Source organism: Ovis aries, chromosome 3, assembly GCF_016772045.2.
Source record: "Ovis aries strain OAR_USU_Benz2616 breed Rambouillet chromosome 3, ARS-UI_Ramb_v3.0, whole genome shotgun sequence".
Taxonomy (NCBI): Eukaryota; Metazoa; Chordata; class Mammalia; order Artiodactyla; family Bovidae; genus Ovis; species Ovis aries.
Window position 1 is genome coordinate 2,702,255 of NC_056056.1, and position 26,872 is coordinate 2,729,126.

At 50.2% G+C, this 26,872-nt stretch overlaps 1 protein-coding gene across 1 annotated transcript; it reads left to right on the forward strand.

Annotated features, from left to right (window-relative positions):
• The first annotated feature begins 36 nt into the window (after positions 1-36).
• On the forward strand, positions 37-26,329 carry SURF6 (surfeit 6). The gene is made up of 5 exons (XM_015093821.4): positions 37-261; positions 3,778-3,969; positions 4,573-4,661; positions 5,566-5,769; positions 5,885-26,329. The coding sequence occupies exons 1-5, from the start codon at positions 168-170 to the stop codon at positions 6,362-6,364; spliced, it is 1,059 nt and encodes a 352-aa protein (XP_014949307.2). The 5' UTR covers positions 37-167; the 3' UTR covers positions 6,365-26,329.
• The last annotated feature ends 543 nt before the right edge of the window (positions 26,330-26,872 follow it).

The following is a 26,872-nucleotide window of genomic DNA, read 5'->3' on the forward strand; positions in this document are numbered from 1 at the left end:
GCTCGGCGCTCGGCCAGCCGCGCCTGCGCACGTGGTGATTTCCGGCGAGCGCCGCTGGGCGGGTGAGGGTCTTGTCTGGTGTGAGGGGCCTGTGGGCCCCGCGGCGGCCCGGAGCGCTGCACCCCGGCCCTCCTCGCTCCGAGCAGGACGGCGAGCGAGCCCCGGCCATGACTTCTCTGTTGGCGAAGGACGCTTACCTGCAGGGCCTGGCCAAGAAGATCTGCTCCCAGCCCAGCACCGAGCCGCAGAAGCGCAAATCGGGTAAAAGCGCAGCCCGGGGGGCCGGGGCGGAGAGGGCTTCGGAAAGGGTACCCCGCCCACCCCCGCGGCGCTCGCGTCCCCGCTGCGCTGCACCGCCCCTGAGCCGTCTTCAGGCGGAGTAGAGCCGCAGCCGCGTGAAGCAGGCCTGCGAAGTACCAGAGGGAGGTACCGTGAGAGACGCTCAGGGCCGCGCCACTGCCCTGGCCCGTCGGGGGCCCCCGTCTCGGGGTCCGAGGGGGCTCAGCCGTGCGCCCCACCAGGCAGGAAGCTCGGCTGGGGTTTCGAGGAGGTGACTCTGTGGAACAGGCTCGGCCAGCTCTCCACATTGAGTGGAAAGACTGGTGTGAGCGTTGATGAGAAAAAGGACTTAGCCCTTTATTGTGGGTAGTGTGGGGAGAAGGGAGGAAGAAGATGGTTCCTGCCAAAGGCAGTGTACGTGGCAGGGGTGACAGGCCCCCCTCATAGACACAGATAGGCGAAGCAGACAGAACTGCCTTGTGGGGAGCCGGGGCTTGTAAGTCCTGCCCAGCCTTGGAGGAGAGGGAGAGCGGCAGGGACGGGCGTGGACCTACCAGAGGAGAAACGGACTTTCGTTATACCCGGGAAGCCTGTTCACTCTAGGGGTTAAGGGAATTTCTCATCACTCAGTGAAAAGTTAGATCTTTCTGGTTCCTTTCCTGTGTACTTCTCCCGGAACCAATTGGCTCCCTACTTGGTGCACTCATTTCTCATTTTGCTTTTAAAATGTAAACATTTCCTCCACTTTTTTCTTTTCCACATCACTTATGGGATCTTAATTCCCCAACACACGTTGAACTCAGCCCTTGGCAGTGAGAGTGTGGAGTCCTAACCACTGATTCAGTTCTGTTCAGTCGCTCAGTCGTGTCTGAGTCTTTTCCACCCCCATGGACTGCAGCACCCCAGGCTTCTCTGTCCATCACCATCTCCCAGAGTTTGCTCAAACTCATGTCCATCGCGTCCATGGTGCCATCCGGCCATCCTACCATCTGTCAGCCCTCCCACCCCATCCTGACTCCTTCTTCTCCTGCCTTCACTCTTTCCCAGAACCAGGATCTCCAGTGAATATTCGGGGTTGATTTCCTTTAGGATTCACTGGTTTGATCTCCTTGCAGTCCAAGGGACATCAACTCCCAGAGCTTGCTCAAACTTCTGTCCATAGAATTGGTGATACCATTCAAGCATCTCATCCTCTGTCGTCCCCGTCTCCTCCTGCCTTCAGCCTTTCCCAGCATCAGGGTCTTTTCCAGTGAGTCAGCTCTTCGCATCAGGTGGCCAAAGTATTGGAGCTTCAGCATGAGTCCTTCCGATGAGTATTCAGGACTGATTTCCTATAGGATTGACTGATTTGACCTCCTTGCAGTCCAAGGGATTCTCAGGAGTCTTCTCCAACACCACAGTTCAAAAGCATCAATTCTTTGGTGCTCAGCTTTCTTTACGGTCCAACTCTCACATCCACACATGACTACTGGAAAAACCATAGCTTTTGCTATATGGACCTTTGTTGGCAAAGTGATGTCTCTGCTTTTGAATATGCTGTCTAGGTTGATCATAGCTTTTCTTCCAAGAAGTAAGCGTCTTTTAGTTTCATGGCTGCAGGTGTTTTGGAGCCCAGGAAATAAAGTCTGTCACTGTTTGCACTGTTTCCCCATCTGTTTGCCATGAAGTGATGGGACTGGAGCCGTGGTCTTCATTTTTTGAATGTTGAGTTTTAAGCCAGTTTTTTCACTCTCCTCTTTTACTTTCATCAAGAAGCTCTTTAGTTCCTCTTCACTTTCTGCCATAAGGGTGGTATCATCTGCATATCTGAGGTTATTGATATTTCTCCCGGCAGTCTTGATTCCAGCGTGTGCTTCATCCAGTCCAGCATTTTGCATGATGTACTCTGCATATAAGTTAAATAAGCAGAGTGACAATATACAGCTTTGACGTATCCCAACTTTGAACCAGTTCATTTTTCCATGTCCGGTTCTAACTGTTGCTTCTTGACCTGCACACAGATTTCTCAGGAGGCAGGTAAGGTGGTCTGGTATTCCCATCTCTTTAAAAATTTTCCACAGTTTGTTATGATCCACACAGTCAAAGATTTCAGTGTAGTCAATGAAGCAGATGTGATCCAGTGGATGTTGGCAATTTGATCTCTAGTTCCTCTGCCTTTTCTACATCCAGCTTGAACATCTGAAACTTGTCAGTTTATGTATTGTTGAAGCCTGGCTTGGAGAATTTTGAGCATCACTTTGCTAGCCTGTGAGATGAGTGCAATTGTGTGGTAGTTTGAGCATTCTTTGGCATTGCCTTTCTTTGGGATTGGAATGAAAACTGACCTTTTCCAGTCCTGTGGCCACTGCTGAGTTTTCCAAATTTACTGGCATATTGAGTGCGACACTTTCACAGCATCATCTTTTAGGATTTGAAGTAGCTCAGCTGGAATTCCATCACCTCCACTAGCTTTGTTTGTAGTGATGCTTTCTAAGGCCCACTTGACTACTCCAGGATGTCTGGCTCTAGGTGAGTACACCTTCGTGGTTATCTGGATCATGAAGATCTTTTTGTACAGTTCTTCTGTGTATCCTTGCCACCTCTTTTTAATATATTCTGCTTCTGTTAGGTCCTTTATTATGCCCATCTTTGCATGAAATGTTTCCATGGTGTGTCTTAATTTTCTTGAAGAGATCTCTAGTCTTTCCCATTCTATTGTTTTCCTGTATTTCTTCGCATTGATCACTTAGGAAGGCTATCTTTGCTGTTCTTTGGAACTCTGCGTTCAAGTGGGTATATCTTTCCTTTTCTCCTTTGCATTTTGCTTCTCTTCTTCTCTCAACTATTTGTAAGGCCTCCTCAGACAACCATTTTGCCTGGACTGTCGGAGAATTCCCTTTCCACCTGTTAGCGTGAAAGCGTGTTCGCGTGTCTTCAGTCGCCAGTTGTGTCCCGCTCGTTGCGGACCCCGTGTACTAGAGCGCGCCAGGCCCCCCTGCCCATGGACTTCTCCAGGCGAGAGTACTGGAGCAGGTTGCCGTTTCCTCCTCCAGCGCATCTTGCTGACACAGGAATCGAACCCACATCTCTTTAGCAAGTGGATTCTTTACTAGCTCCACCTGGGAAGCCCAAAACAATATACCCCGTTTGGGGCTATATAATTTGTTGTGGGACGTGCCATCATTGTCCCTGTGGATGGATATTTAGGTTTTCCTAGTTTTTCACTCAAAAAAAGGATGCTATGATGAATATCTTTGAGGCCAGATTTATCTGCACACTGGGAATGAATTTCACAAGTAGACCGCTGGGTCAGCGTGTTACACTCTTCAGGGATTGATGAGTGTGACCAGTCTGCTTTCCAGGAGGTGTGTGGTTCTGAGCTCACATGAAGGGCCCCACAACTCCCATCTCAACTGGCTTCTGGCATCCTTCTGGAATCAAAACCTTTGCAGGACCTTCTTACCTACTGACTGGGTCACAGGGATTGAAGTGGTAGCCCTTTCTTGTTTCTTGTTTCAGCTGGCAAAACTCAAGTCTCAGATGCTGCTGCACCCCCCAGGAAGAAGAGGAGGAAAGCACAGAAGAAACCCCGGGAGCGGGAGGAGAAGACTGCAAAGCCCAGGGCCCAGGCCTCTGCGAAGTCTGAGGCCAGGAAGCCAGAGGCGGCTGAGGAGGAGGAGGGAGCCGCCAGCTCCACCAGGGCCCCGGCGGGTGAGGGGGCCGGGCAGGCAGGCAGGGCCCCCGCGGGTGAGGGGGCTGGGCAGGCAGGCAGGGCCCCCTGGGATCTGGGATAGGTGTGTATGTGGCCCTCTCCGGTCATAACAGCACGATCAGGTACACTGGGATGGTGTGAGGCTTTGCAGAGGACAGATCGCAGGGTCTCTGGGTGGATGGGAAGCTCAGGAAGGGCACAGACGTCCCAGGTCATATAGTAACCGGGACGGGGAGGGTCATGGCCGTGTCCTCTGAGATCCTGAGAGGCCTGGCACGCCGAGCTTCACTGCCCTCAAGTCTCTGAAGTGATGTCGTGAGAGCTGCCTCTGGGTGTGGGTGGGTGCCGCACAAGTTGGAAGAATCCAGAGATGGGTTTGGCCCGTGTTGCACAAGCAAGCCCTACCCCGCAGGCCAATCCAGCTTGAAGAGGTGAAGAGTTCACTAGAACTGCTCTGCAGGTCCACCAGTGGCCACTGGACAGGAGTGGGGGTGGGGGGCGCACACGGAGGCTCAGGCTTTGAATCCGGCACCGGGGGGGTGGGGGTGGCACAGAAAGGTCGGGAGGGGTTCTCCTTCTGGATTTCTGATCCTTCTTTGCAGGTGGCCTGGCCGCAGAGTCTGACTCTTTATTTGCCTTGGATGTTCTGCGACAGCGCCTGCATGAGAAGATTCAGGAGGCGCGGGGCCAGGTAGGTGTGGGGTGGGGGGCGGGCAGGGGTCTCGGGAGCTGCAGGGCTTTCCCCACCCCACCTGGAGGAGGAGACACCCCGGTGCTCTCGGAGGTCGGCTCCCTGCTCTGCCGGCCGTCACAGGCCTGGCAGGAGGGTCTTGGCACCTCTGTTCTGCAGGAGGTCGGGTGCCGTTCGTGTCATCTGAGGGGCACTGCAGGCTAAGCCCCCACGTTGAGCTGCTGGCTCTTCTCTGCTGCGGCCTTTGAGAGGCTCGGGCTCCTCTCAGCAGCACTTCCTGGGCGATCGTTCTTCTGATTGTCCTGACGGCCCTGAGGTGAGCCAGGGCCTGAGATGAGGTGACCTGCCCGAGGGGACCGCCTCGGGACCGACGCTCCAGGACGTGAACCAGCCTCAGTGCGGAGTGCTGAGTGGGGTCGCCTCCCCTCCTTTCCCTGGGGACCTCCCCAGGCCTCTGCCGTGGGGGACAGGCCCGAGGGCCCTGCCTTCCTGCGGTGGTCCAGAGCACTCTTGTCTGCCGGGCGGGGCTCAGAGTAGCGCCGGGGTCTGCACAGGCAACACTGCCTTGTCCTGACCGAACCTCCCGATTTGGTGGTGGCGGTGCCCCAAGCCCCCTGCCCTTACCCCGTCTGACTGGATGGAGGATGAGGTGCCCCTTGTTGGGTCATCGGATGGACTTAGTGGCCCCTTTTGGGAGGTGCCCTGGCATGTGGTCTGCGCCTGGAATCTGGAAGCTGTGGTTCTCACAGGGTCCCCTCCTCCTTGTCTCGGGCGCACTCTGGGGCCAGGTCATCTCGGGGAGGAACGCCGCACCCCGCTGGCCCTTGTCCTGACCTGACTGCACGTGCTAAGCTGGGGGCCCTGTTATAAGAACCTTATGAGTGAGCGCGGGATCACCCCACAGGGCAGCGCCAAAGAGCTGTCCGCCGCTGTTTTGGAGAAAAGACGCCGGAGGAAGCAGGAGCGCGACCGGAAAAAGAGGAAACGGAAGGAGCTGAGAGCAAAGGAGAAGTCAGCCAAGGCACTGGAGGGGGCGGAGGCCACCGAGCCGGACCCGCCGGTGCCCGGGGAGGAGACGCAGGCCCAGCCGGGGCTGCTCTTCAACAAGGTGAGCGCCGTGCCGCTGGGCTGTGTGCGCGCCCTGTGCTGCCGTCAGGTGGGCAGAAGTGGGCCCCTGGGCGGGCGGGGAGCGGCCCTCAGCTCGCGTCGCCCTCTCCCCCGAGGTGGAGGTGACTGAGGAGGAGCCAGCCAGCAAGGCCCAGCGCCGGAAGGAGAAGAGGCAGAAGCTGAAGGGGAACCTGACACCGCTGACGGGCAAGAACTACCGGCAGCTGCTGGAGCGCCTGCAGGCGCGTCAGGCCCGGCTGGAGGAGCTGCGGGACCGGGACGCGGGGCAGGCCCAGGAGCTCGAGGCCAAGATGCGCTGGACCAACCTGCTGTACAAGGCCGAGGGCGTGCGGATCCGCGACGACGAACGCCGGCTGCAGGAGGCCCTGAAGCGCAAGGAGAAGAGGCGCGCGCAGCGCCAGCGCGCCTGGGAGAAGCGCACGGCGCACGTGGTGGGCAAGATGCAGCAGCGGCAGGACCGGCGGCGGCAGAACCTGCGCAAGAAGAAGGCGGCCAAGGCCGAGCGCCGCCTGGAGAAGGCTCGCAAGAAGGGCCGCATCCTGCCCCAAGACCTGGAGCGCGCCGGCCTGGCCTGAGGCCCCGGCTGCCCGACCCCCGTCCCGAGCGGTGCAGGCTCCGGTGGAAAGTGGACTCTGCCTCGTGCCCCTCACCGGTTTGTCTGAGGCTCAGGCACCCCCGTGCAGAAGAGCCTTCACATCCGGGGAAGGGGCTGACCCAGACCCAGCTCCAGCCTCCTCTTATTAGACCAGAGGCTCCCTGCAGCTTGTGGGGTGGTGGACCAGGGGGCTGTGAGGAGGGAGCGGGCTCCTAGGGAGGGCTTTGCTGGCCGCCTCTTCCTCTCATTGTCACAGCAGCAGGAAGGGAATGGCCTTCGTGACTACGGTGTTAGCCCCAGGCGCGCTTGGGAAGGGTGAAACCAGCTCCTGCAGCAGAGCTGGAGTGGAGCTGATGGGCTTGGCGGCGGAGCAGGCAGGGTGTCCTCAGGCACCTGTAATTGAGTTACACCAAGTTGATGGGAAAAGTGGGTAAAGAGTAGAATTTAAGGTGAAGATGGTTATTAAAAATTCTAACTACTAAAAGATAGTGTTGTTGGAGTAGGAGGGAAGAGAAAATGGAGCTGGCTGGATAGTATCAGTCTAGGGGGAGGCGGGAGAGAAGGGGTAAAACCTGGAGAACTACGTGGGGTGGGTGGAGGGTCCGCAGTGACAGGTGAGTGCAAGCCCACAGGCAGGCAGTGAGAGCGGAGATGGGCGGTACGGTATGTGGATTGTAGATCAGGAAGACTGTTCCTAAAATTCTTTAGATTAAATTCCAGTTAAGAAACATGGTAACCAAAACGATGTGTTACTAGAATTTAAAAGGTATTGCTAGAGAGAAAAGAAGTCACTGAATGATAAAAAGGGTTCAGATTGCCTGAAGGTGAAACAGCCTTGCACCAGAAACAGCTGCAGATCTGTCTATCAGAAGCTGGCACACCTGCAAGAAGTCAGTTCACAAACCCAAGTGGGAGACGTTTAATATCCACTGTAGGGACTGGTGATCAAGTAGACAAATCAGATGGATCCGGAAGATTGGGATGAGAGCATTCATAAGCTTGATCTAATGGACACACAGAGACCCATGTATCTGGAAACAGTGTGTCCTAGCATTTCCCTAGTGGTCCAGTGGTTTAGTTCAGTTCAGTCGCTCAGTCACATCCAACTCTTTGCGACCCCTTGGACTACAGCACACCAGGCTTTCCTGTCCATCACCAACTCCTGGAGCTTGCTCAAACTCAGGTCCATCAATTTGATGATGGACTCTGTTCCAATGCAGGGGTACGGGTTCAATCCCTGGTTGGGAAACTAAGATCCCGGATGCTGCGGGGGTGGGGGGGGAATTTTTTAAGGAAAAAGAAAAAAACCTCAAGCATACGTGAAACTGGTGAAAACTGACCATCACCTAATCCACAAAGCAAGTCATATTTCAAAGCTTCAGCATCATACAAAGTGTGTTACTGGGCCATAAAACAGTTTTAAAATTTCAGAGGTAACTGTTAAAATTACACGTTTGGAAATTTAAAAACACACTTCTAAATTACCTGTCAAAGAATCTTCATAGATGTGAGAGACTGTTTAGGATTGGAAAATAATGGAAGTGGTGTGCATTAAAATTTGTGGGCCACAGCTGAGGCAGTGTTAAAAGCCCTTTATAGCCGCAAAGCTATGCGTACATGTATCCTTGGTTATAAACGTTAGGAAGTGAGTCCATCATGGAGCACAGTTTTCTGCTTGACCTAGAGCCTCGTTCCTGGTTTCTGTTGACCCACTCTGCCCCTGGCAGTTGCTCCCAAATTAATGCCCACGCGTTGCAGTTAGTGTGGGCGTCACAGGAGGGTCTCCCGGGGCCTGGTGGGCACGTGTCATCGGGTATCCGCTCCTTCCCCTGAGGCCTGGAAGGCCAGGAAGCGTGCCTCCGGCCTGGGGTGCTGCTGTGGCCTTGGTTTCACGTGGCTGGGGAGCGAAGCGAGCAAACGGTGCGTTTTGGTGGCGGGTGGCACGAAGCAGCCCTGGCCAGCAGGAGTCAGAGGGACGGGAGGGTGAGGACACAGGGAGCACTTACCTGGCGGAGACTGTCCGCGGCCAGGCGTAACATGGACGCACTGCGGGCCGCCCGCACCCCTGGCTGACCCGGGCTGGGAGCTAATGGTGCACAGGAGCAAGGATGCGCCGCACTGCGTTCAGGGCAACAGAAGCGTCTCACTCGCAGCAAAGAACGTTACTGGTGAGTCTAGGGCACTGGATGCCAACTTCTCATTACTGGTGAGTCTAGGGCGCTGGATGCCAACCTCTTGGGTGCCGTGTGCCTCGAGTGCAGGTGAAATGCAGAATGGAGAGAGAACGTCCAACAGGCCTCATACCTCGTATTTTCAGGACCAGATGACGAGAGTCTCCAGGTCGGAAGGGCCCCCCTCCTGGTCTATCCAGTGAGTTGGATAAAGATAGCCCCAACCAGGACATGTTCATGGACTATGGTTCACCAGGAACCAAGGTTCCAACAGTCCTGCAAAGACAGGGTAGTCTTAGTCCACTGGCCCCCTTTGGGTGAAGCTGGGAAGAAGGCTCCAGCCAGCCTTTCCTTCTGCTTGGGGGCTCCAGGACTTGAGTGAACTCATGATTAGAAATTCAGTGAGGGGCTGTAAGCAATTGAGTAAGTAAGTGAAGCAAGTGAAGCTTCTGTTCAGCAGAGCTGCCGCCCAGGTGCAAAGGCAGAGAGCTGTCTCCAGACCCCGATGGGCTGGCTCACTGGGTCACTGCACTGTGCCCCAGCTTGGCAAACCGTTGAGGAACCTCACACAACCATGCCACAGCGTGTTCCCTGCTGCCCTCAGGCCCCCAGTCTGCACTGGCCTGGGAGCTTGGTTCCGCCCCTGTGTCTCCCACGGCATTCCGTCCAGCCTTCAAAGAGCCACTGTGGTGCCTCTGGTGCTTTTCCCAGGACCTTGGGAGAGGCTGAGTCTTATGTAGGCTCCCCAGTCTGAGGTGGATGAGCAGGTAACACCGCTAAGACCCTCCAACAAGCCTGCCCCTCTACTGAGAGTGCTTAGCTCTTGTAAGTTATTCCTAGGGGTTTCTGTAAAGTTCACTTAACCTTAGTGTGGGCCACTGTGGGTTCCAGGTTTTGGCTGAGCAGCAAAGGAAGTAATGGGAACTTTTCCAGTTCCGTAGCCAGCCCACTAGATCTTGCTTCTGGAAGGAACCATATCTGAAACTGCCGACTCCTTTCCTGGCCGAGCGCTTCTAGAATTAGTTTCCACATAGTTCCCTGATTTCTTTTTTCCCAAACTTTTTTTCCTTTTTTTTTTTTTTTTTTTTAGGGAGCTCTTCTCCCCCCGCCTTTTTTTTATGGAGAAGGGGATGGCACCCCACTCCAGTACTTTTGCCTGGAAAATCCCATGGATGGAGGAGCCTGGTAGGCTGCAGTCCATGGGGTTGCGGTGAGTCAGACGCGACCGAGCGACTTCGCTTTCACTTTCTCCCTTTTAAAAAAACAATTTCATCTTTGGCTGTGCTGGGTCTTCACTGCTCAGGCTTTTCTCTAGCTGTGGTGAGTGGGGGCTCCTCTCTATAAATAAATGGGCGTTATTCCAGTGGCCTCTCGCGGACCACAGGGTCAGTAGTTGGGAGATACTGACTTAGTTGCTCTTTGCCATGTGGGATCCTCCCGGATCAGGGATCGAACCCGTATCATCTGCATTAGTAGGCAAATTCTGTACCTCTGAGCCACAGGGAAGCCCCTCAGACTCTTCTGACTGACTTTGTAATTGGCCACATGGGTCCTGCTGAGACCTCACTCATATGTATCAGTCTAGAGACAAGGTGAGATGGGGGTGAAATGGAGGAGACAGGTTTCACCTTGGAAATAACGCCTCAAATGAGAGTTTTTAGATATGGCAGGGATTGATTTCTCAAGGTGGTCCTCGGTAGGTTGGATATTCAGGGTGCCTGAGGTCCCCAAGATTGTCCAAATACCCACATTTCAATTCCCGGGACTGATGAGTGCTCCAGCTTTCTCGTGAGAGATCTGGTAAGGCTGTGAATTCACCTGTTGGTAGGATTTGCTGGTGAACTAGCTGAAACTTTGGTTTCCTGTTAACTCAGTCTTGGCAGTTGCAGACTCAGAGATTCTTCTACAAAGTAAGAGAAAGTTCCTGATTCGCAGCCCTTGTCTTAACCTAAACCTTTAGGACTTTGAGCCCATCATTGCCTGTTGACTACCAGCACTGTTAAAGGAGACCTCCCCACCCCCAGCCGCCCTGCGAAGTCCTTGAGTCTCTCAAGTCTTACTGTTTTTAAGGTGGTGTCAGCTAGTCTCAAAGTCTGGCCTTCAAAAAATATTTGTCTCTGGTGTCGACATCTCCAGATAAGTGGTTTTGTAGCTGTGTGCCAGTATATCCAGGGCCCCCCCGCCCCCGCCCTTGGTACTGTCTAGATCACTGCCCTCTGCTAAAATCATGGGCTTCCCAGGGGGCATTAGTAAGGAACCCACGTGCCAATGCAGAAGACGCAAGAAACGTGGGCTCAGTCCCTGGGTCGGGAAGGTCCCCTTGAGGAGGGCATGGCAGCCCACTCCAGCATTCTTGCCTGGAGACTCCCACGGACAGAGGAGCCTGGCGAGCTACAGCCCATAGGGTTGCCAAGTGTCAGTACGACAGAAGCGCCTTAGCATACACTAAAGTCCAGCCAGATAACAAGCCCCAGACTTGCACCAGTTCATTCATGACAGGTCACGTTATGGTGCATTCACAAAAGTGCTGCTTGACAGAAGCAGGGGTTTAAAGCCATATGTTTTAGCAACTAGGAACAGAGGAAAGTGCCCTCAACTGCATAAAACTTCACCAAAAGTGTGAAAGTCCCATCATACTTAATGCCATCATCAGAGTTTTCTTGCTAAGATCAAGAACAAGGCAAGAATGTCCCTTCTGTGGCTGCGTTTCAGCTTCACACTGGAAGTCCTGGCACACGCAATAAGACAAGAAAAATGAAACACGTAGACGGGGAAGGAAGGAGTCGAACTGTCTGCAAAGGATGTGATCATCTATATAAACATCCAAAGACAACAGAACCTGAAGCTAATAAGTGATTATGTCAGGGTTGCAGGGTACAAAGTAAATGTAAAAGTCAGCTGCTTCCCTGTATAGCAGTAATGAACAAGTTATCATTTTCACTATGTGAAAATGGATACACGCGTACCTCAGATATATTGCAGCTTATTGCAATATCCAGGTATTGCAGAGAGCCAGACCCCCACAACAAAGTGAACATCGCAGTAAAGTCACACCTTTTCCTTTTGTTTCCCAGAGCATGTAAAAGTTAGGTTTACACTATATTGTGCTCAGTTATTAAGTGTGCAATAACATTATGTCTAAACAAATGCACATACCCATACCTTAATTTTAAAATTATTACCAAAAAATGCTAACCATCATCTGAACCTCCAGTGAGTTGTGATAAAATCAAAGACCACAGATCGCTATAACAAATACAATAACAGTGTAAAGTTTGCTTTCAAGATTGTGAGAGTTGCCAAGACAGGACACAGAGACATGACGTAAGAAAACGCTGTCGGGAAAACGGTGCAAACAGACTTGCTTGATGCACCCGCCTTCAGTCTTTAAAAAAGCAGTATCTTTGACGTTCAGTAAGGCAAAGCGCAGTAAGAGGTGTGCCTGTAAAGGGGAATCTCGCTAAAACAGAGCTGAAAGGGCAGAAGCAGAAGCTCTCGTGCACAGGTCACTCAATACGGTGTCCATAGGAGATGGGCCTTGCCTCTCAGGCCGGAAGGACACCACTACTGCCAACAGGAGGGAGAGAGTTCCTCCTTGCCTGGTGATCGCTCAGTGTCAGGCTGCCACAGCTCAGCTAGCGAGGACCCACTGTGCGTCACATCCCAGCTCGCTCCAGTGGACGCTTAATTTTTAGTTTCCCTTTCCAGCTTCCCCTTCTGCTCTATAAAAGCGTTTCCTTGGCAGCTTCCATGGTGCCCGGTGGTAAAGAATCTGCCTTGCAGTGCAGCGTATGCGGGTTCAAACGTCGGTCAGGGAACTAAGATCCCATATGCCATAGGGCACCTTAGTCCACAAGGAAGAGCTACTGAGCGCGTGTACCACAGCTGGAGAGTCCATGCACTGCAGGGAAAAGGTCCCATATGACACGAAGAAGATCCTACATGCTGCAACTAACACCTCACGCAGCCACTCACTTCTTTAAAAAGTCTCATTTTCTTTACTGGACTTGCGAGCAGTTCACCGTAGCTGCAGGTCCTGAACTGCAATTATTTGCTGCTCCTGAACAGGCCTTGTTTTGTTGCTGGTGGTGAACTAACTGGCCGTCTTATTGCTTTAGGTCAGCAATGAGCTTCCCCAAAATGAAGTAATTGGGTATAAGTCTAACAAGCCGTATACTTGATCTATATACCAAAACTCTGATGAGAGAGACCAAAAGAAGTAAATAAATGGGGAGATATTCTATGTTCATGGACGGGGGGCTTGATATTGTCACGATGTCGCTGCTCCCCAACTTGATCTACTTGCATTTTCAGCAAGTTATTCTGGATATTGACAGACTTATTCTAAAGTTTATGTGGAGAGACAAAAGACCCAGAATAGCTGAGTCCATATTAAAGGTTCAGAAGGACACAGGTGGAGGACTGCCACGACCTAACTTCGAGCCTGTAATAAAGCTTCGGTAATCAAGACAGCATGGTATTGGCCACAGAGGACCCAGAAATAGACTGACAAACGTAGTCGACTAATCTTTGAAAAGAGAGTAAAAGAAATACAATGGAGCAAAGACAGTCTTCTGAACAAACGGTGTAGGAAAAACTGGACATCAACCTGCAAACAAATAACCTAGACCTTACACAAAAATTAACTCAAAATGGATCATAGATCTAACTGTAAAATGCAAAGCTATAAAACTGAAAGAAAGTAACAGTGGAAAAGCTAAATGACCCTGGGTGTGGTCATGACTTTTTAGAGGCAAAATCAAAGGCATGATACATGAAAGAGGTAATTGGTACTAATGACCTCATTAAACACTTGTGCTCTGTGGAGTACAATGCCAAGGGAATAGGGAGAGACTTAATCTTCTAAGCCATAGACATAGACTAGGAGGAAGTATTTGCAAAGGATGCAACTGATAAAGGACCATTATCCAAAATATTCAAAACAAAAAACAAAACCCTCTTTAAACTCAGCAATCACAAAATGAACGTAATTCAAAATGGGCAAAAAAACATGAACAGATAACAGGGAAGAGATTCCGACGGCAAATAAGCGCATGAAAAGATGCTCAATATATGTCATTAGAGAAAGGCGAATCAAAGCAACAACCAGATATCACTAACACACCTGTTAAGGTGAAGTTGCTCAGTCGTGTCTGACCCTTTGTGACCCCATGGACTGTAGCCTATCAGGCTCCTCCGTCCATGGGATTCTCCAGGCAAGAGTCCTGGAGTGGGTTGCCATTTCCTTCTCCAGGGGATCTTCCCGACCCAGGGATCGAACCCAGGTCTCCCACGTTGCAGGCCATGCAGACGCTTTCCGGTCTGAGCCACGAGGGAAGCCCTAGCACACCTGCTAGAAATGGCGAAAAGGCAGAGCACTGAGCGCGCTGAATTCTGGGGAGGGTACGGAGCAGCACAGAGCGCCACCCATGGCCAGACGCAAAGTGATACAGCTGTGTTCGAGCACACTGGCAGTGTTTCACAGGATGAAACAAGTTCTTATCAGGTGACCCGGCAATCATACTCCTTAGTATTCGCCCAGATAAAGTGAAAATCTGTGTCCACACAAAATCCTGCAGAAGGATGTCCATAGCAGCTTTACTCACAGCTGCCGAAACTCAGAAGCAATGAAGAGGTCCTTCAGAGAGGCCTAGATGTCCCCTGACGGACGAGAAGAGGAAACATTGTGGTGCATGCATACGATGGACTATCACTCACCTATAAAGAAGAATACATTCAACTCAGTCCTAAAGAGGTGGGTGAACCTAGAGCCTATTACGCAGAATGAAGTAGGTCAGAAGTTCCATTCAGTCGCTTGGTCGGGTCTGACTCTTTGCGACCCCATGGACTGCAGCACACCAGGCTTCCCTGTTCATCACCAACTCCCGGAGCTTACTCAAATTCATGTCCATTGAGTCAGCGATGCCATCCAACCATCTTATCTTCTGTCGGCCCCTTCTCCTCCTGCCTTCAATCTTTCCCAGCATCAGGGTCTTTTCCAGTGAATCAGTTCTTCACATCAGGCGGCCAAAGTATTGTGGCTTCAGCATCAGTCCTTCCAATGATTATTCAGGACTGATTTCCTTCAGGATTGAGTGGTTTGATCTCCTTGCAGTCCAAGGGACTCTCAAGAGTCTTCTCCAACACCACAGTTCAAAAGCATCAATTCTTTGGTGCTCAGCTTTCTTTATAGTCCAACTCTCACATCCATACATGACTACTGGAAAAACCATAGCTTTGAGTAGATGGACCTTTGTTGGCAAAGTAATGTCTCTGCTTTTGAATATGCTCTCTAGGTTGGTCATAGCTTTTCTTCCAAGGAACAAGCATCTTTTAATTTCATGGCTGCAGTCACCATCTGCAGTGATTTTGGAGCCCCCAAAATAAAGTCTCTCACTGTTGCCCTGTCTATTTGCTGTGAAGTGATGGAACCAGATGCCATGATCTTAGTTTTCTGAATGAGTTTTAAGCCAACTTTTTCACTCTACTCTTTCACTTTCATCAAGAGGCTTTTTAGTTCGTCTTCACTTTCTGCCATAAGGGTGTTGTCATCTGCATATCTGAGGTTATTGATATTTCTCCTGGCAATCTTGATTCCAGCTTGTGCTTCATCCAGCCCAGCATTTCACATGATGTACTATGTGAGAGTTAAATAAGTTAAATAAGCAGGGTGACAATATACAGCCTTGACATATTCCTTTCCAGATTTGGACCCAATCTGTTGTTCCATTTCCGGTTCTAACTGTTGCTTCTTGACCTGCATACAGATTTCTCAGGAGGCAGGTAAGGTGGTCTGATATTCCCAACTCTTTAAGAATTTTCCACAGTTTGTTGTGATTCACACAACTATCCACACGCAACTATAAAAAAGAATGTATTCAAGTTAGTCCTAATGAGGTGGATGAACGTAGAGCCTATTATAGTGTGAAGTAAGTCAGAAAGATAAAGACAAATACTGTGTATTAACACACGTGTATGGACTCTAGGAAGATGGTATTGATGAACCTATTTGCAGGGCAGCAATGGAGACAGATATAGAGAGCGGAGTTGTGGACACAGTAGGGGAAGGAAAAGGCGAGATGAGCTGAGAGAGTACAGAAACATATACATTGCCAAATGGAAGACAGATAGCAAGTGCAAGTTTGCTGTGTGACCCAGGGAGGCCAACCTGGTGCCCTGTGGCAACCCAGAGGGGCAGGGTGGGGTGGGCGATGGGAGGGGCGTCCACAAGAGAGGGGACATATGTATACCTGTGACTGATTCATGTTGATGTATGGCAGAAACCAACACAATACTGAAAAGCAATTATCTTCAAAAAAAGAAAAGAAAAAGATGTCCTTCAGGAGGCCAATGGATAAATAAATGTTGGTCCATTCAGACCAACATAAATACCTAATACTAAGTGACAGAACCCAATCTGAAAAGATGACAAGCTGATCGATTCCAGCTATTTATGACAGTCTGGAAAAGGCAAAACTGTGCAGACAGTAGAAAGATCACTGGTTGCCAGGGATTAAGGGGAGATGGAGGGACGAAAAGGCAGAGCACAGAGGACGTGTAGGGCACTGAAGCGATTCTGTACGACCCTGTGATGGTGGGTGCACGCCATATACATGTGTCAAAACCCATCGGGTGCACAGGGCTTCCCTGGTGGCTCAGATGGCCAAGAATCCACTTGCAATGTGTGAGGCCAGGGTTCGATCCCTGGGTCAGGAAGATCCCCTGGAGATGGGAATGGATACCCCCTCCAGTGTTCTTGGCTGGAGAATGCCATGGACAGAGGAGCCTGGCGGGCTACAGTCCTTGGGGTCACAAAGAGTCAGGCCCGACTGAGTGACTGATGTTTTCACTTTTCACTTTTGAAGAGTGTACAGCACCAAGAGTGACTCTTAGTGTAAACTGGACCTTGGGTGATGATGGCGTGTCCGTGTAGGTCCATGGATCACCATCTGTGGTGCAGGATGCCGGTAGTCGGGGAGGCTGTGTGTGTGGAGACAAGAGGTTTTATGGAAACTGTTTATACTTTCCACTCAATTTTGCCGTGAACCTAAAACTGCTCTTAGGGAATAAACGTAGGGACTTCCCTGGCAGCCCAGTGGCTGAGCCTTCCTGCCTCCACTGCAAGGGGCATGGTTTCAGCCCCTGGTCAGTGAGCTGAGATCCCGCATGCTGCTTGCCTTGGCCGAAAGAGCAGCAATAATGAAGTTTATTGGTTGAAAACCAGAGTGCTCGTTGAGACTGAGCGCTTTTCCCTGGGAGTGTGGTGTGCCACTTCTGGTCACGCTTCGCTGCCCAAAGCAGGGCACACGGCTACAGCTCTACACGGAAAGAGAGAGCAAGGCTGTTCTTCAGAGCCCTCCTGCCTGCTGAGCAAATGCCACCTGCCTCCACTCTTGGCACAAATTTTTATGTCAATCAGGACTCTTAGATGCAATTAATTTAATTGCATTAATTAATTTAAGCAGAAAGAGGATTTAAAAGATATCAGGGCATATCCAACTTGAAGATTCCTTTAGTCTCCTTTCGGAAAGTACCACAGAGCAACTCGGAGAGAAAACACCCCCTGGAGGTAACTAAAGATGCATTTAATATCCTGGACCATACAGAAGTGGCCAGGGTGTGGAAAATAGTAGAGAGGCGTCAGGAGAGCCAAATGAAAGGAGGAGGGGTTGTGCTGGGCTCCAGATCTCCGGAAGCAGTGATGAGGCCCCTTCTCCAAGGTGCAAACACAAAATCCTGCTCTGGCAATGAGGATGGCATGGGCAAGGCAGCAGTCAGAGCCTGCATGGAGCTCTGCTTGAGCAGAAGAGGGCAGGGCGTTGAGTGGAGACCTGCATGATAAGGTTTATTGGCAGGACTATTGGAGGCTGGGATTAGAGAGACGAAGCCCTGGGAACAACCTTACAGCTTCCTTTTCTGACTCAGGGATGTAAAGGCTAAAGGAACTTACACATTAAGGAAATCCTTTTGCCCTTAATTATGATCTTGTTCCCTCCCACAATGACGCTTGTGCAACTATCTATGCCAGGAAATACCTTATTTGTGGATGAGTTTCAAAATGGGAAACAGCAGACGATCTATGCAATAAGATTACGGGATTAAAAAGAAGAAAAGAAAAGGTGAAACTTGTGGAAAATGAAGAAGCCATACCAAAAAAATTTATAAAACAGATGGACTTTTGTCTGATATTTCTCCATGAATTTCCAAAAAATGAAGCAATCTCCTCCTTAAAGGACAAAACAGAAAAACATGAGCTTCTGGAGGAAATATTCAACAGAAGGGTTTAAAAATCTAAGTGAGACAAACACAGAGAGAGAGTGGAAAAAAGAAATCATCCCAGAAATTAAGTAAAATTAGAATTAGCGTATGAAAGGATGACTGGCTGTGTTGTGTTCGTCGCTCAGTTGTGTCCGACTCTTTGTGACCCCAGGGACGTAGCCCACCAGGCTCCTCCGTCCATGGAATTCTCCAGGCAAGAATACTAGAGTGTGTAGCCATTCCCTTCTCCAGAGGATCTTCCTAACCCAGGGATCAAACCCGGGTCTCTCACGTCGCAGGCAGATTCTTTACCATCTGAGCCACCAGGGAAATTCATATGAGAGAATAAACCCTCCTAAAAACACTGTAAGGGACACAGAAAAAAAGAGTCATGATTATAGGGGTCCCAGAAGAAGAAGGCAGGAAGAAAGGGGCTGGGAGCATGCTTGAAGACATAATAGCTGAAAATCCCCCTAACCTGGGAATGGAAGCAGACATCCAGTCCAGGAAGCAACGACAATCTCAACGGGAATCAACCCAAAGAGGGTCACACCAAGACACACACTAATTAAAAGGGCAAAGATTAAAGATAAAGAGGGAATATTATAATCAACAACAGAAAAGTAACATACAAGGTAACTCCCATTAGGCTAACCTTTCAGCAGAAACTCTGTGAGCCGGAAGAGAGTGAGTGGCATGATATACTTAAAGTGACGAAAAGGATAAACCTACAACCAAGAGTACTCAGCAAGGCTTTTATTCAGATTTCATGGAAAGATCGAAAGTTTTACAGACAAAAGCTAAAAGAGGTCAGCACCATCAAAACAGCTTTACAAGAAGTGTTAAAAGAACTTCTCCAGGTTGAAAAGAGAAGGCCACAGCTAAAGCTCCTTGGTAAAGGCAAACATATGTCAACAATAGTAGGAAGGTTAAAAGACAAAAGTAGTAAAGTCATCTATATCCAAAATAAGAAGTTAAGGGGTACACACACACACACACACACACACACACACACACACAAAGATGTCAAAAACTAAATGTCGAGGGTGGTGCAGTAAAAATGAAGGGTCGTTAAAATGCTAGTGAGGTTATATCCAAAATCCTCTGAGCTAGGCTTCTCGGTTTCTGGAACACCGAGAACTTCCAGATGTTCAAGCTGGTTTAGAAAAGGCAGGCGAACCAGAGATCAAATTGCCAGCATCTGTTGGATCATAGAGAAAGCAAGGGGATTTCCAGGAAAACACTTACTTCTACTTCATTGACTACACGAAAGCCTTTGACTGTGTGGATCACAACAAACTGTGGAAAATGCTTAAAGAGGTGGGAATACCAGACCACCTTACCTGCCTCCTGAGAAACCTGTATGCAGAACAAGAAGCAACAATTAGAACTGGATATGGAACAACAGACTTGTTCAAAATTGGGAGACTATTACGTCAAGGCTGTATATTGGAACCCTGCCTGCTTAACTTATATGCAGGGTACATCATGCAAAATGCCGGGCTGGACCACTCACAAGCTGGAATCAACATTGCTGGGAGAAATCAACCTCAGAGAGGCAGTTGATACCACTCTAATGGCAAAAAGCAAAGAGGAACTAAACAGCTTCCTGATGAGGGTTAAAGAGGAGAGTGAAAAAGCTGGCTTAAAACTCAACATTCAAAAAACAAAGATCATGGCACCCGGCCCCATTGCTTCCTGGCAAACAGAAGGGGAAAGCATGGGAGCAGTCACAGGCTTTCTTCTCTGGGCTCCAAAGTTTCTGAGACAGCGACTGCAGCCACGAAAGTAAGAGACGCTTGCTCCTTGGAAGGAGAGCTGTGACCAACCTAGACAGTGTATTAAAAAACAGAGACGCCACTTTGCCAACAAAAGTCTGTATAGACAAAAGCTATGGTCTTTCCAGCAGTCTTATACAGATTTGAGAGTTGGGTCACAAAGAAGGCTGAGCACCGAAGAATTGATGCTTTTGAACTGTGGTGTTGGAAAAGACTCTTGAGAGTCCCTTGGACAGCAAGGAGATCAAATCAGTCAATCTTAAAGTAAAGCAACTCTGAATATTCATTGGAAGGACTGATGCTGAAGCTCCAATACTTTGCCCACTTGATGCAAAGAGCTGACTGATTGGAAAAGACCCTGATGCTGAGAAAGATTGAGGGCAGGAGGAGAAGGGGACAACAGAAGATGAGATGGTTGGATGGCATCACCGACTCAATGGACATGAGTTTGAGCAAACTCTGGGCAATAGTGAAGGACAGGGAAGCCTGGTGTGCTGCAGTCTGTGGGGCACAAAGAACTGGACAGGTCTTAGTCACTGAACAACAGCACCAACAAATGTATATATGCATGTGTGTGTGTGTATGTATATGGGGGAATGTAGTAAATAACTCTGGGATATCTTTTTATGGTGGCCTGTTGATGGGACTACAAAATGGCGAAGTAGGACGTGCTCTCATCTTCTCCTGCAAGAACTAAATTACAACTCGCTGATGGCAGGAGGGTGTTGGATCCCACCAAAACAAGACACCCCACATCCAAGGGCAAAGGAGAAGCCCCAGTAAGACAGTAGGAGGGGCGAAATCGTATTTAGAATCAAACCCCATACCTGCCAGAGACGCTCAGAGGGCTCAGACAAACCTTGTGAGCACCAGGACCCCTCAGAGACTGAGCCAGAACTGTGTTTGAGTGTCTCCTGTGGGGGTACAGGCCAGCAGTGGCCTGCCACAGGGGCAGGGGCTCTGGGTGCGGCAGACCTGGGTGCGGTATAAGCCCTCTGGGAGGAGGTCGTCATTAACCCCACCATAGAGCCACGAGAACTTACCCAGGACTGGGAAACAGACTCTGGGAGGGCAGACAAACCTTGTGCACCAGGACCCAGGAGAAAGGAGCCAGGACCCCACGAGAGATCGACCCAGACTCGCCTGGGAGTGTCCAGGAGTCTCTGGGGAGGCGTGGGTTGGCGGCGGCCCACTGCAGGGTCGGGGGCACTGAATGTGGCAGTGCATGCCCAGGACCTTTGGAAGGAGGTCGCCATCATCTTCATCACCTCCACCGTAGTTTGGCCTCAGGTCAATCAACAGGAAGGGAACACAGCCCCTTCCATCAACAGAAAACTGGATTAAAGATTTACTGAGCATGGCCCCGCCCATCAGAACAAGACCCAGTCTTCCCCACAGTGAGTCTCTCCCATCAGGAAGCTTCCGTAAGCCTCTTATCCTTCTCCATCAGAGGGCAGACAGACTGAAAACCACAATCACAGAAAACTAACCAATCTGATCACATGGACCACAGCCTTGTCTAACTCATTGAAACTAGGAGCCATGCCGTGTAGGCAAGACGGATGGGTCACGGTGGAGAGGTCTGACAGAACATGGTCCACTGGAGAAGGGAATGGCAAACCACTCCAGTATTCTTGCCTTGAGAGCCCCTTGAAGAGGATGGAAAGGCAAAAAGATAGGACACTGAAAGATGAACTCCCCAGGTCAGTAGGTGCCCAATATGCTACTGGAGATCAGTGGAGAAATAACTCCAGCAAGAGTGAAGAGACGGAGCCAAAGCAAAAACAACACCCAGCTGTGGAGGCGACTCGTGATGGAAATAAACTCCGATGCTGTAAAGTGCAATATTGCACAGGAACCTGGAATGTTAGGTCCATGAATCAAGATAAATTGGCAGTGGTCAAACAGAAGATGGCAAAAGTGAATATCGACATTTTAGGCATCAGCAAACTAAAATGGACTGAAATGGGTGAATTTAACTCAAATGATCATTGTATATACTACTGTGGGCAAGAATCCCTTAGAAGACATGGTGTAGCCATCATAGTCAACAAGAGTCCAAAATGCAGTACTTGGATGCAATCTCAAAAACGACAGAATGATCTTTGTTCGTTTCCAAGGCAAACCATTCAATATCACAGTAATCCAAGTCTGTGCCCCTTGGAGGAGGCGGACAAAGGGGGGCACCTAGCTGATGGTTGGGGGAAGGGGGTCGAGGCCACTGTGCTGGGTGGAGGCTGTGGTGCTGGGAAGAGAGAGGGGCAGGGGTCCTTACCCTCCTTTCTTCACCAGGCCTCCAAACCTGGTACCTCTGACAGCATCTGCCGTGCAGTCGGCCACAACCCTAGTCACCTAGCATGTGAACCTTTATGCAACATCTTGTTGTGGACACGGTGACAAAATGTGTGCCGGCCTGCCCTCGGGGCTCGCATTCTGCAGGGGACAGGAAGCACTGTTCAGTGGTGTGGGCAGGCCTTCCGTGGGGCAGTGCCCGATGCCTGCAGGCCTGGGGAGTCAGGGAGAACCCCGGGGGAGCCGTGCCTAAGGGGGCCCTGGAGACCAGTTGAAGGGGAGGAGTGCTGGGGCAGGTGTGGGGCTGGGGGAGAGATGAAGGGTTGCTCGGGGGGCCGCAGGGAGTTTGCTCTGGTGGGCTTGCTCTGGTGGGCTTGCTCTGGTGGGCTTCAGGCAGCAGGGGAACCAAGGTGGGTGGGTGGGGCACGTGGGGGGAGCGTTGGATCTGTGGGCCTGTGTTCAAAGCCTTTCCCTCTAAGGTGACCTGGCCACACAGCTGCTGGGTGGCTGAGGGGTGCAGAGAGCAAGGAGCGAATGCTGTTTATTTGGCCGAGAAGGAAATGGTCCTGGGTATCAAGAATCTGGAGATAAGGCACCAGGAGCCCTGGCCAGGGGAGACTGGATTGACCAGACCAGCTCAGGGCAGAGCTGGGGCCAGCCGCGGGGAGCACAGCCACGGAGCCCAGGGGCAGGGCCCGGCAGGCCAGGCACAGAGGCAGAGAAGACCAGCGGGATGCCCCCTTTGGTGAGGCAAGGGCGGAAGAAAGTTTGAGGAAAGAGCCAGAGCTGTAGGGAGGTTGTGGCCTGTCTGGATGGGCTCCTTGGCAGCCGGGCTTGAGCAAGGTCACCTTTATTTTCCCTTAATTTCCACTGAGTCAGGCTCTGCCCCACCTCTGTGCTTAGTATTTGGAACTTCGACCCAGCTTGAGTCACCGCCCCGTGAGCACGCCCCGTTCCTCTCTCTCCTGGCCGTGTGCTGACCACTGCTCCTGCAGCTGCACGGGCGTCCTCAGCCCTGACCTCAGGCTGGGCCTCCGGGGTCCCACGCTCTGCTCCCCAGGCCTTGATCTCAGTGTCCAGCCCCACGGGTGCTCTTGCGCGTGCCCCCCAGCAGATGTCTGGCCATCCCAGGCTTGGCGAGCACTGGAGACCCTCCCTCTGCCTCTCCCCACGTCCCCCGCCAGACCCATCAAAGCCCAAACTTCTCCTGGTAAGAAAAACCCAGTTCCAGGAACTGGGAGACGTGGTTTTTGGGAAAGCAAATATCCTTATTTATTCATCACGAGCCTGTGGTAGAAAATACAACACGGTCGATTTTTCAAAAAGTGTGAAGAGGAAGCTCACACACAACATCAGTAATTTTAAAGTGTGCAACTCAGTGGCGCCTAGTCAATTCACAATCCTGTGGAGCCATTGTCTGAATTTTGCCCAGAACGTTTTCATCGCACCCTAAAAAGATCCAGGACCCAGCAAACAGTCACTCCCCGTTCCCTCCTAGTCCTTGCCCGCCGACCATCAGTCTGGATTCATCTCTACAGACTCCCCTCTTCTGAATACTTCTTATAAGTGGAATTATGTGATTGATCTGGGTCTTTGTGTCTCGTTTCTTTAACTGATCACATTGTTTTTTGAGGTCCATCCACGAGGTGGCATGTATCAATACTTCATTCTTTGTTATGGCTGAATAACACTCCGTGGTTAGAGTAGACCACACTGTTTAACCATTCATCTGTTGATGGACACTGGGGTTCTTTCTACCTTTTGGCTACTGTGAACAGTGTTGCTGTGAACGTTTGGGTGCGTGTACTTGTCTTTGTATCTGTTTTCAATTACTCTGGGTCCATACCGAGGAGTGGAATTGCTGGGTCATGGGATAATTCTGCGTTTACATTTTAGGGGAACTGCCAAACAGTTTACCACAGCGACTGCACCACTTCCCATTCCCATGCAAAGCGTGAGGGTTCCGACGTCTCCACACCCTCACATCACTTGCCATTTTCCTTCTCATTTGGATTTGGTGTGAAGGGCTGTCTCACTGTGGCTTTGATGTGTGTGTGTCGTTGATGGCTGGGGGGCTGAGCATCTCTTCACATGCTTATTGGAGATGTGTATTTTGAGAATCGTCCATTCTGAAAGTGAGTGCTGTTTGCTGTGTCCTAAAGGTTCCTTATACATTCCGGACACTGGCTACTTATCAGATTTACAATTTGCAAGTATCCCGCCCTCCGTCCTGCGGTTGCTTTCCCGCTCTCAGGAGTATTCTTTGCTGCACAAAAGCTTAGACTCCAGATGAAGCCCAGCTCACTGTCTCTTTTCTTCTTATGCTTCTGGAGGCGCATCTAAGAGTCCACCACGGAGTCCAAGTCAAGAGACCTGTTTTCCCCTGAGAGCTTTTGTTTATGAGCTCTTACATCTAGGCTCACAAAAATTAACTAAAAAGGGATTTAACTTTCGTGTATATGGTATGAGGTAAAAGTGACCGTTGATTTTCCGTCAACTCTTTTTTTAAAAAAATTTTATTGAAATATAGTTGATGTACAATGTGTAAGAAGAGGTGGCAAGAATACACGGAAGAGCTGCACAAAAAAGATCTTTACGACCTGGATAATCACGATGGTGTGATCACTCACCTAGAGCCAGACATCCTGGAATGTGAAGTCAAGTGGGCCTTGGAAAGCATCGCTACGAACAAAGCTAGTGGAGGTGATGGAATTCCAGTTGAGCTGTTTCAAATCCTGAAAGATGATGCTGTGAAAGTGCTGCACTCAATATGCCAGCAAATTTGGAAAACTCAGCAGTGGCCACAGGACTGGAAAAGGTCAGTTTTCATTCCAATCCCAAAGAAAGGCAATGCCAAAGAATGCTCAAACTACCACACAATTGCACTCATCTCACACGCTAGTAAAGTAATGCTCAAAATTCTCCAAGCCAGACTTCAGCAATACGTGAACCGTGAACTCCCTGATGTTCAAGCTGGTTTTAGAAAAGGCAGAAGAACCAGAGACCAAATTGCCAACATCCGCTGGATCATGGAAAAGCAAGAGAGTTCCAGAAAAACATCTATTTCTCCTCTATTAACTATGCCAAAGCCTTTGACTGTGTGGATCACAATAAACTGTGGAAAATTCTGAAAGAGATGGGAATACCAGACCACCTGACCTGCCTCTTGAGAAATCTGTATGCAGGTCAGGAAGCAGCAGTTAGAACTGAGCATGGAACAACAGACTGGTTCCAAATAGGAAAAGGAGTACATCAAGGCTGTATATTGTCACCCTGCTTATTTAACTTATATGCAGAGTACATCATGAGAAACGCTGGACTGGAAGAAACACAAGCTGGAATCCAGATTGCCGGGAAAATATCAATAACCTCAGATATGCAGATGACACCACCCTTATGGCAGAAAGTGAAGAGGAACTAAAAGCCTCTTGATGAAAGTGAAAGAGGAGAGTGAAAAAGTTGGCTTAAAGCTCAACATTCAGAAAACGAAGATCATGGCATCCGGTCCCATAACTTCTTGGGATATAGATGGGGAAACAGCGGAAACAGTGTCAGACTTTATTTTGGGGGCTCCAAAATCACTGCAGATGGTGACTGCTGCCATGAAATTAAAAGACGCTACTCCTTGGAAGAAAAGTTATGACCAACCTAGATAGTATATTCAAAAGCAGAGACATTACTTTGCCGACTAAGGTCTGTCTAGTCAAGGCTATGGTTTTTCCAGTGGTCATGTGTGGATGTGAGAGCTGGACTGTGAAGAAGGCTGAGCACCGAAGAACTGATGCTTTTGAACTGTGGTGTTGGAGAAGACTCTTGAGAGTGCCTTGGACTGCAAGGAGATCCAACCAGTCCATTCTGAAGGAGATTGGCCCTGGGATTTCTTTGGAAGGAATGATGCTAAAGCTGAAACTCCAGTACTTTGGCCACCTCATGCGAAGCGTTGACTCACTGGAAAAGACTCTGATGCTGGGAGGGATTGGGGGCAGGAGGAGAAGGGGCCGACAGAGGATGAGATGGCTGGATGGCATCACGGACTCGATGGACGTGAGTCTGAGTGAACTCTGGGAGTTGGTGATGGACAGGGAGGCCTGGCGTGCTGTGATTCATGGGGTCGCAAAGAGTCGGACACGACTGAGCGACTGAGCTGAACTGAACAATGTGTTAGTTTCAGGTATACAGAAAAGATTCATATATATAATCCTTGTGATTCATATATATATATGTATATATATACACTGAATCTTTAGAATTCGTATATATATGTTAGATTCTTTTCTATTATAGGTTACTACAAGATATTGAGTCAAGTTCCCTGTGATATACAGGAAGTCCTTGTTGGTTATCTCTTTTATATACAATAGTGTGTATATGTGCTAGTCTCAGACTCCTAATTTATCCCTCTCCCATCCTTTCCTCTTTGGTAACCATAAATTTGTTTTCTGCGTCTGTGAGTCTATTTCTGCTTTGTAAAGAAGTTCATCTGTATCATATGAGTGAGATCGTATGATATTTGTCCTTCTCTTGCTTCACTCAGTGTGATCATCTCTGGGTCCATCCATGTTGCTGCAAATGGCACAATTTCGTTCTTTCCCTGTGGCTCTCCCAGCCCCAGCTCAGCAAAGGCTAGGACCTTCCCTTGGGATGCTGGTGGAAGGACCCTCTCCTCCTTCCCCGGTGGCCGGCACCCAGGGATGGAAGCTAGAGAGGGGAGAGCGTCCAGGTTGTAGGTTGAGCCTGTGAGCCACTGCTCAGGAGGCTGCTCCCCATCCAGCCTGGTTCCCTCGTCCCCCTCCCTCGGCTGGGGGTAGGGGGGAACCGGCGCACGAAGGGTGAGCTGGGGGAGGCGGCCGAGAGAGGGCTGCCATCTCCTCTGCCCCTCTCTGAGCTGGTGAGCTGGGCCGTGTTGGATTTCTGAATGAGGCCCACCAGCCTGAGGTTCCCGCTCCCCAGATGGACCTCCCCAGAAGACACAGGAGACAACTTCACTGA

Excerpts from the sequence above, each read along its gene's own strand:
- SURF6 (XM_015093821.4), top strand. The coding sequence starts at position 168 with ATGACTTCTCTGTTGGCGAAGGACGCTTACCTGCAGGGCCTGGCCAAG. Across the intron at positions 4,662-5,565 it reads TTCAGGAGGCGCGGGGCCAG|GGCAGCGCCAAAGAGCTGTC; the intron begins GTAGGTGTGGGG and ends ATCACCCCACAG. Across the intron at positions 5,770-5,884 it reads CGGGGCTGCTCTTCAACAAG|GTGGAGGTGACTGAGGAGGA; the intron begins GTGAGCGCCGTG and ends CTCTCCCCCGAG.